The 10,212-nt window shown below is 35.5% G+C and overlaps 1 protein-coding gene across 1 annotated transcript; it reads right to left on the bottom strand.

The window, feature by feature from the left end:
* Nucleotides 1-766: 766 nt before the first annotated feature.
* Nucleotides 767-9,685, bottom strand: LOC144572947 (cyclin-B2-1-like). Its single transcript, XM_078322594.1, is given in 18 exon segments — nucleotides 767-941; nucleotides 1,115-1,197; nucleotides 1,563-1,697; nucleotides 2,260-2,378; nucleotides 2,877-2,983; nucleotides 3,092-3,209; nucleotides 3,617-4,023; nucleotides 4,349-4,461; nucleotides 4,559-4,667; nucleotides 4,820-5,057; nucleotides 5,153-5,312; nucleotides 6,096-7,274; nucleotides 7,424-7,602; nucleotides 7,699-7,797; nucleotides 8,109-8,330; nucleotides 8,663-8,752; nucleotides 9,249-9,325; nucleotides 9,471-9,685. Coding segments are annotated over 5 exon segments (585 nt in total). The 5' UTR covers nucleotides 8,726-8,752; nucleotides 9,249-9,325; nucleotides 9,471-9,685; the 3' UTR covers nucleotides 767-941; nucleotides 1,115-1,197; nucleotides 1,563-1,697; nucleotides 2,260-2,378; nucleotides 2,877-2,983; nucleotides 3,092-3,209; nucleotides 3,617-4,023; nucleotides 4,349-4,461; nucleotides 4,559-4,667; nucleotides 4,820-5,057; nucleotides 5,153-5,312; nucleotides 6,096-7,252.
* Nucleotides 9,686-10,212: the final 527 nt, after the last annotated feature.

Below are 10,212 nucleotides of genomic sequence, written 5' to 3'. Positions count from 1 at the left end.
GGTACTAACCAAGAGTGGAGATTGTGCGATCAGATCAAACAGTCAATCTTAACCGTTCAACACGATCTCCACATTTATATGTACTTGCAGACTAAGTTTTATATGTTTGAGATAGGTAGAATACTACTATTGAATGGTCTAAAACCTTTAGATAAAGTGATTTTCTACCTATCTAAAAAATTATTTAAAAAATTCTAAAAATTGTAAAATTTGATCTACAAGTACATATACACTAAATGCCTTGTTGCGACGTAACCACAACCATTTCCTTTGTTTATGCTGACATACATATTTTATATTGAAAATGTGTGTATATGCTACAAATTGTACATAAGCATTAAATATTTCTTGAATTTGTATGTACCTGAAAGTACCATATCTAAAGGTATATGTTACAAGTTATGCTAGACAGGTAAATATTTCTTGAATTTGTATGTACTAGACGATACTGTACCCAAAGGTAGTTCCAATGGTTTGTAAGAAAGGATCATATATAAAGGTTAAAGGAACTCTTGCTGGTATAGAAGTATATATAAAAATTTATTAGAGAGCAAATAAATATTTGTAAAAGGTTATTACACCACAAACTTATATGATAAGCAGCTAATTTCACAAATAAATTAATATAAGTGCCAGCAATTTTTAAAGTAGTCATTAATATTGAAAAATGTAAGCAAGAGTTATCATACAAAACAAAAATTGCAAAAAAACCATGTCACATATTTTACATGGGAATATAAGTAAGAGTTATCAAACAAAACAAAAATTGCGACAAGCATATCATATATTTTACATGTCAATAGTAGGTAAACTACATTAATTATGTAAACATTAGTTTATTACAAAATAATTAGCAAATTAAATGGCAATAACACTTGGGTAATATGATATAACACAGTGCTTATGTCATACACCGTCATTCACGGTGTAGTGGTGTACAGCTTTCATCATCCACAGAACGGAGAACAATGCAATCAATAGTAGAAAAAACAGGGAAAACAAGTGTTAAATGTGAGAAATTTGGATGAAGAGGCAAAGCAGTGTACATAAAGATTATAGGACAAAATAAAGAAGAACAGTGCCTATTAGATAAGATTTAAGTAATAAGTTGAACCTGAAATAGGGCATTTGAGGATCGCCCGCAGCACTAATCATAGGGTCGATTCTGAAATAATTGTCACGAATAGTTTGCAAGAGCTGCACAAAAGCAAAGCACATCAATTATATTTAAAGAGAAATTGCTGTTGATAGGATTTAAAAAGTAAAAAATCAGAACTAGTAGCAAGCATGAACCATATTTCTAGATATAAACATACGTTTCTCAGGTTTGCAACATACAGCCAGCATAATTAGGATTATTTTTGCAAAAAAATAGAACCATTCTGTCAAGAATTGACAATTTAATCTACATCAGTATCACTGATACCCAGTCTAAAGAAATAAGTCAAGAAAATCAAATGTTGAGTTCTCAATTCATATGCACAGGTCATAAAAATAAAATGTCACATATTTGTTCCACTGATAAAAGGACAAATATTGAGAAATTCTAAAAGAAGCAAAACCTGATCAAGCAAGAAAGGGGATGGAGATGGGGAGGGAGCTTGAGCGGGTGGGACCACCTGAGGGACGCCATAAGGGGAGGGAATCTGTTCAGGCATGATAAGAAGGTCAACGTTGTCTTCTTCGACCAGTGCATACTGTAAAAGAAGCAAAAAGCTGAAGTAAACAAAAATAACAAATATCAATGTTCGTAATATGCCATGGTATAATACTGGTGAAAATACTAATGCTGTTCAAAGCACTATAATTTCTGTCATATTTTATAATTCTTGCAAGTCTTTTATGGCTAGTAGCTAAACGAACAACTTTTAGCATTACCAATGCACTTTATCTTTTGATCTTTCAGTATTTTTAGTTATCCAACGTGGAAATACTGCAAAGATTTATACGGAATATCCTAACTGTATTTACTAATAAAAAAACACACTTAAAAAACTGCTCAGGAAATCCTCGCCCCCGTGTCAGTAGAATGATGCCATTTGGACAAATTAAACATCATAAAGACATGTTAACTCAATTCAGTTCGCGAGAACAATTAAACTCCAAAGAATACATGCCATAATTTGATATGCATAGAAAGGAAGCAGAGTTGCTAATATGAACCATTTCAGCAATAGACAATCTGCCTTGATGATACTAACTATTAATCATCTAGCATAAAATAACCCCACAACAGATTCGATAAGAAAGAAACTTAACTTAATACAACCCTAGAAGAAGGATGCCTTCCCCTCCCACTTGCGAAGTCATCAAAGTTGCTCTTGTCAGTTGGCATCAGTGGCGAGGCTAGGAATTCAATCAAGGGTAGGCAAGCATAACTATATAAATAGTTGTAAAAAAAATTTAACATAAATGAACATCAAAGGTTTCAACTAAGTCAAAAGTTTATAACAAATATTAAAGAAATATATTAATGCTATAAAATCAAGTCAATGGAGGGAGCTTTCCTCTACGGTTACTCATATTTTGCCATTGTTGCATAATTCGTTCATCATCTACCTCATCAAATAACTCACTCTTGACGTAAGTAACCAAACATTGCTAACCTGGGAGATGAAACCTGGACATGCTTAAATTAAAACATTGAAATGTAGATAAACTAAGAAAAAATGAAAATGAAATTGAAAGCCCAATGTTGCAGACATTGACCGAGCTCTTGAATTAATTGATCTTACAGGATACATGTCTCATTTGTAACCAATATTGGCTATAAAAGGAGCAATCTGTGGTAACCAATATTGCCTATTATTTGAAAAGGATTCACTTTTCAACTTGGAAAAATAAAGGAACTGAAAACTTGAAAACTTGAAGCTAACCTGTGGTGACAATTGCAGATTTTATGGCAGCAGGGGACCAATCAGGATGCACTCATGCACAGATTTGAGAAGTGCAACAATACCACTCCAGGTGCGGCTATATCAGGCTGTACGTCCCATTAGAAAAATATATTAATTCAACTCACAATCTCTCTGTGTATTGTTAGAGACAGCTTCCCCCAATTTCTATATTAATTGAATTATAAAACACATACCTTGAGTATACCGGGAAATGTCGGGTTTGGCTCTCTTGATGAAAATGCTGCAATTTTTGGTGCCAGTACTTGTTCTCCTTCTATACTATATACCGGGGAGATTTTTACCAGTGGGTTCCTGCTTTCAAATTAAACAATTACACAATGGATTAAACTCAAATTTTCAAGCAAATTAATTGACCAAGCTCTTGATTTTAAAGGTCAGAACTTAAACCGAATTGGATTATAAAATATTGTCTGTAAAAGGGCAACCTTTGCAACCAATTGGATTATAAAATTGACCAATCACATCAAGAAGCAAAGAACAGAAGAGAAGGGCTTCCCTTGCAGAAATTTGACTTGTCTTGAAAAGGTTTATTCAGAAATTTTCTTCTCTAATTGAGTTAACAGCCGTAATCTATACTAAAACTAATCCATAAAACATCCCAAGACAATCTTTTAAAGAAAATGAAGTACAAAAACACACTACACAAGCAGAAATACACCTGTGAAATTGGAAAAAAGAAGAGAAAAAAAACTACAAACCAGAGATGAGAAGCAATTCAATTGTCACCACAGATCGATCCTTCTCTTCGCACTCAAGATCGATCCTGCCATTCCAGAGATGAGAAGCACAGGATCGAGCGCCTCGTCATCAGTAACCTTCTCTCTACTGAGCCTTTCTTCTTTCTCTCTACCTCTCCGATCGAGCAGCACCGCGTCTTTCTTCTTTTCCTTCGCGCAGGACAGAGTGGCTGAGCGGAGAAAGAAACTATTTTCCTTCGCGCAGGAGAGAGCGTCAGGTTCTGGGCCTGGGGTAGGCAAGCCCATCAGAAAAGCCCGGTCCAAAAAAAAAAATTTCCAGGGACAGGCAAGTGCCTACCCCTGTTTCATACTGGACTCGCCCCTGGTTGGCATCAACCAATCCATGTTGAATTCATTCCATCTTTCAGCTTCAAGAGAAGAAAAAAAAATAGTTAGAAGTGTGGTTTTATTTCAAAATAACAAAATTAATTATCAAGGTTTTTAAACGAAAAAGAAGTCATTCAGTGGAATATACTTCTCATGCTAGCATGCAATTCAGTGGAATAATTCCATTCGATCTGAAAATTAATTGTGTTGGACATTTTTTTTGCTAAAAAAGGTCCCAACCTTAATGGCAGCTGCTTTAGAGGGTACTCAAGTGGAAAGGTTCTGCTCATCGTGTTTTCAGGTACCGTACAACTATAGTTGCATACTGTTCATTAATGTTAGGACAGTTACAAAAAAATATTATACCTCCAGTGTGGCCGAAACTATGGTGGCCATCATCTTGGTCTATATAGGACAGTACACCAAGTCCAGTCAGGAGCAGTAATCCACCCGCAACGCACCCAAAATATTTTGGAAAACTACTGCATAAAAGAGGTTAGAAATGTTTATCTCCTTGAAAGTGTTTCTATCCTTCTCTTTTCTTTTTGTTATTCATCTTGAAAGCATGATAATTACCTAGACAGAAATGTTGCAGAGGCTGAAGCTGTGAGGATAAGAACACCTACAACAACAAATGCTATGTTCATAGCTACTAGTTTTCGCCTTTTCTCCTCATTAATCTCGTCTGCAAACACAAAAAATAATATTATCATACATTTTTTTTATTTTTTTTGAAGTAGAAGACCACTAAACACTACAAATCTCAAAACTAGAGTAAAGTTGAGGTATTTTAGATTTCCTTTTTTTCTGTTTATTTAAGATATCAAAAAGAATTACATCCATAAATTTTTTCTTTGAGCTGCATCTTCTTGTGAGCTGAAACGAAGCGAGACTGAGTCAATCGATTCTCTCAACGATGAAGGCAATGGTACCTGTTATCCATAACAAAATACCAAATCAAGCACACATAAAAAAAAAATAGAACAGGAATAAAAAAGAAGAAAAGAATGACATATCTGAGTATCAGGATTGAAACTGCAACTATCGTGAATGCGAGAAGTGTGCCAACACTAACCTATATAATTTAAAAAGGAGTTGCAATGATTGCATGCGAATATAATTCTACAAACTATCAAAGACTATACAACAAGGTGATTACTGGTACCATACCATTCCAATTAGCTGACAGACCTCCATGAAGAATGAAAGGACAGCCGCGCAGATGCCGGTAAGAACATTACTCTTCACTGGTACTTGGGTTCTTTGATTTACATCAGAGAAGAATGGCGGTACAAAATCTGTCTCTGGCCATTGCAATTAGTATTCTATACTGGATTTATGAAACAAAAAAAAAATTCCTTTGTCAGTTCGGAGCTGATTGGAATCTTGCTTGATTATATGAAATAAAGGAAATAATAAAACACTAGTATCGTTATTGGTACTAGTCCAAGTACATGAGGAAGAACTGAACCTGCAACTGAAATAATTAGTTTACTAGCATTTTTTGTCTAAATTGGTTTACTATGTTTGGTTGCAAAACAAGTATAGCTAGAATAGCCAAATCAAGAATAGCTATTGTTTGTCTTATTAGAATAGCCAAATCTCAAAATCCTTATTAATTAGCGACCAACAAAAGAATCAGGTTACAACCTAATTAAAGAAAACTATTGAAGTAAACTTGATCAGTGATGTGCTCTAGTATAGTAAAGTAGTAACCACAAGGTTCAGCACATCACTCCAAGCAAATTGGATAATTAAATGCAAAAAATGTTGTTAGAAGGGAAATTGAGCAAAATTTCTAGCACATAACAGTGAATTCTAAGAAATTAGCCCGAGCTATAGATAGAATATAACAGTGAATTCTAAGAAAAATCAACCATATACCGGATTCAACAGTAGCCATAATTAAATGCGTAACTAGAGAAGAGAGATGGGGGAATATCAAGTTTGAATTACCATAAACAATAAAAATTCAAAAAGAAATGAAATATATTGCTTACCAGCTCAACGTATCATGAAAACAATTGACAATAATGATCAATTAAGAAATAGAATGAGAAAACAATACCTAACAGTTTAATGAGACAATTTTGATGAAAATTTGTAGTTATACCTATCATCTTCTATCTCGATGTCTCTTACACCGACTGTTCCAGTGTTTGCCTTTATATGTCTGGCTTGATCCACATCTGCAATAATTCAAGTTTATTTACCTCTAAAGTGAAGAATTTAGAAACTATGTAGTTATGAAGGACAAATTAGTGAAAAAGCTCTTCATGTTTCAACCAATTATTTTCAGTGTTTAGACTTTAAGAGAGTTCTGAGCCAGTATAGTTTGGAATACCTTATCTAATTAAACATAGGGGTCAAACCGAAAAATTCCCAGCAGCACTTCTAAACTCTAGACAAACTTGCCTACTACCCAGGACCAAACTTTAATGAACTCAATTCACTCAACATAGCAGCCAAAAACCAGCCACAAAGCAGTACCTCAACTCAATTTGAAAAGTGACAGAAATTCACTATTCTAAACAGTGCCAATTAGCACCATTGTTATTGTTATAAAGATTAAACACAGTTAAAGGTTCTTAAAATTCTTGGAAACTCCCTGAGGTTCTAGTACAGCATGCAAACCATAACCATGCTTAAACTAGACTGAAACACCCATTTTGACAATTTAAATCTTGGATCAAGGAGACCTAGACATGATATGCCTGCTGTGATTTTAATCCATACGTTTTTTCTCAATTTAAGGGAAGAAATCTATGAGTTTGATCTGTGCATACAAGTTTGATATAAATGATGGCTTTGTGTTAGGAGTGTAGCCTCCTCTAACAGCACCAGATGGTGATCCAACTAGATCAAACCCTAAGATATACGATTTCTACGAAAATAAAGATCAAATCGAAAGATATGCTTATCTGTGCGCGTCAGAGGTCTGAAAGGCCGGCTCCTCCTCCTGATGCTCGGCTTCATCTCCGTCTTCCTCCCTGATCTCTTCTCATTCGCTCCCTTTCTCCTTTCTCCTTGGCCTCCTCTCCCGCGATTTCTCTCTTATCTCGCCTGCTCTCTCTCTCTCTCTCTCTCACGAGCTCTTATCTCTTTCTCTCCTCACGCAACTCGCCTGCTCTCTCTCTCTCTCTCTCACGAGCTCTTATATCTCTCTCCTCACGCAAGACCTTTGTCTCTTTCTCTCTCTCTTTCTCTCCTCCCGTGATTTTGTCTTTTTCTCTCCCAAAGAAGAGGAAGGAGCTAGAATGAAGTGAAACGCTATCCTCTGCGTGAGCATTCACTAACAAAAAAATAGCGAAACATAAAATTAGATGCTATAGTGAAAAGATGTTATAACATTCATAATTCTTTTGTATTAAAAATAGTATCCAGAAGATATCTCAAACAACACATTATATGCTTTAATGGCCTTCTGGTTATTGCACTTACATTATCTGGTCTTCAGAATAGGTTGAATGAAACTGGCTAGTTTTGGTCCAGAGCTTGTATCCCTTGAGTGAGCACTGTGCAGTGTATACCGCTGCTGCGGCGAGGAGAGAAGGTCGGTACCGCAACATGTTGTAATCCACCAAGCACAGCTCCATTAGAAAATATGAAAGCAGATCCATCTATGATCACAAAACAAAAAATAAATAAAACTGTTGGGTAAAAATTAAAAACAATCATATTTTGTAAAAACAAGTAGAGTATAATAGTTTAATAACCTGTTTATCAGACTGAGCAGCTTGGAGAAACCGTTTCATGAAGACATATGGAGTCGGTACAGACATGTTGAATTGGAGAGTCTTTACAATCAGCCATTCCTGATCAAATGTTAAAAAAATGTTGCAATATTATAAAGAAATTCTTCTTGTGACAAAAAATATACCAACTAGTTATAGTATTTGCAAAAAGCACCCCATACATGAACATAATTTCGCTGCTACCAGAGAGAGATAAAAAGCAGTGACCTTTGCCCAATTTTTTTCACGGAGAAAATAATTCTTGAAGCTAAAACAAAAATTACTTCTAACCTATCCATTAAAAATAGGTGTTCTCGGCAAATGATTAAGCTGGTTTTGCCAAATAAAATAAACAGCCGAGTGCACACAACAAGTCTATAATGCCTGCTTACCATGTTAAGGATTTCCTGACGTGTGTAGGCATGGTCAGAGATTTGCACCAGATCCTCAACTACGGGCACAGAGACCTCCTCATATTTGCATGCAAGTAGCATTGCAGTAACTCCAACCAGCTGCAACTTCTATCGTTGAACATTTTGCCGTTCTAGGAACCGGTCAATAATGTTCACAGTTAGATATAGTGTCTCATCCATGAGCTCAAACTTGTAATGCACCTGAATATGGAAAAGAAAGAAAAAAAAAATTAATATAGATGAGTTACAATAAGTTAAATTCCGACAATTTAATCCTGAAAATCTAACAAGCTTTTTTTTATCACAAGTTTTAACTAGTTACAATTTTCATGTATGAAGATCATATGAACTATTGTGGAAAGATTTTGGTTATGTTTAGAAGTCGGGGCATTATATTCATTTTTCTTTCGTTAAAAAATTAGGGGCACCTTTGTGATTTTTCTTACCTTTAAATAGTTGGTGCATCCTTTTGACATTTTTACTTAACCTTGGTTTGAAAACATTACTAGTTTCACAAATGCCGGCAAAATTACCTCAATGAGTCAGTCAATCAGAATAGCTTGCATCTGATCATTGATGTCTGGTTGCTTAGCCATGTACTCAGGGTTCACACAACTTGTTTCCTGTGAAGTAAAATTAGTTAATTAATTACTTCTAAAATAAATAATATTAATACACTTTTCTAACTTAGTTAATAATGAAAGGGCCTATTCCTGAGAGATCACCACTTTTCCTCAAAGTTTGTTTTCTTGGAATGAATATTGCCAGATTAGCACATATGGGCACCAAATTATATTTGGAAATTAGATCAAAATTATGACTCAATTTGGCATTATTTCACCCATTTTTTGGCAACATAAAATAGATTGACAGCCCAATGAAATAATAGGTAACCAGAAAATTTTGAACAATGCACGACTAATTAACAGGTACTACACCAGACAAAAAACACATTTCCAAAACAGTACAAAAGTGCTTGATTTGCATATATTTGGCAAATAGACCAAAGTACAGACTGAACTGTGACCTCATTTTACCACAGTTTTGCAACTTAACTTGACAACATTCCCAAAATTGTAAAATAAGGCTTGATTGCACATTATAAGAAGAAAAAAGTACCTCAATGTTTCTGTAAGTCCCGTATATTTTTTCGACGTAGTCGACAACCTTTAACGGGTTCTTGGCTCTGTTTAACACTGCACTTAGCAAAACGAAACATGATATCTAGAATCAGAGGTTCACTGCCAAATTATCTCATCAAAATTCCAACATTCACTTAGATCCTCTAGCATAATATAATAAATGAAGTTAGTTTTTCTCAATTTGAGGGAAGAAATCTACCTGCTAGTTTGATTCAAAAGATGGCTCTGCGTTAGGAGTGTAGCCTGCTCTGACAGCACCAGATCCTGATCCAACTAGAGATCTGAAGCTCCCTAGCCCCAGAAAATCCTTGTTTCTGCGTCTTAAACTCTGAGACACACGATTTCTACATTACGAAACACCGCTCAAAATCAAAAGATATGCTATCTTGTGCGCGTTAGAGGTCTGAAAGGCCGGCTCCGCTTCGTCTCCGTCTGCCGTTCCTGGCGTTCTCTCCTCCCCAATCTCTTCTCCTTCGCCATGGCTGACATCCCTTTCTCCTCCGCCTCCTCTCCCGCGATCTCTCTAGCACGCCTGCTCTCTCTCGCGCGAGATTGCTTTCTCTCTCGCGCGCGCGATCGCTCTCTCTCTCTCTCTCTCGCACGAGCTCATCTCTCTCTGCTCTTTCTCTCCTCACGCTTTGTCTTTTCTCTCCCAGAACTTCTAGAATGAACTCCCCAACTGGAGGAGACCTACATTTTACTTTTTAGTGAGCTTAGAGAAGTAAGGTTCCTTTCTTTGTTACTTCTTTAACAAGCAAGATTACTGTAGCGGTGCTGTCAAAAGATACGGAAAATCTTTTGTTACCGTTCCAAAATAATATTTCTTTCTTTGATATAATTTAATCAATAGTATTTAAAACTATATCTTTACATAATCGGATGACATAATTAAACAAGTAAAAAATCAAAATTAAATCTCTAAAGTCTGTAAGATAATCTAT

This window comes from Carex rostrata, chromosome 21, assembly GCF_964058835.1.
Source record: "Carex rostrata chromosome 21, lpCarRost1.2, whole genome shotgun sequence".
In the NCBI taxonomy this organism is placed as follows: domain Eukaryota; kingdom Viridiplantae; phylum Streptophyta; class Magnoliopsida; order Poales; family Cyperaceae; genus Carex; species Carex rostrata.
Note: the sequence above shows the minus strand (reverse complement) of the source record. Positions and strands in the feature narration are given on the sequence as shown.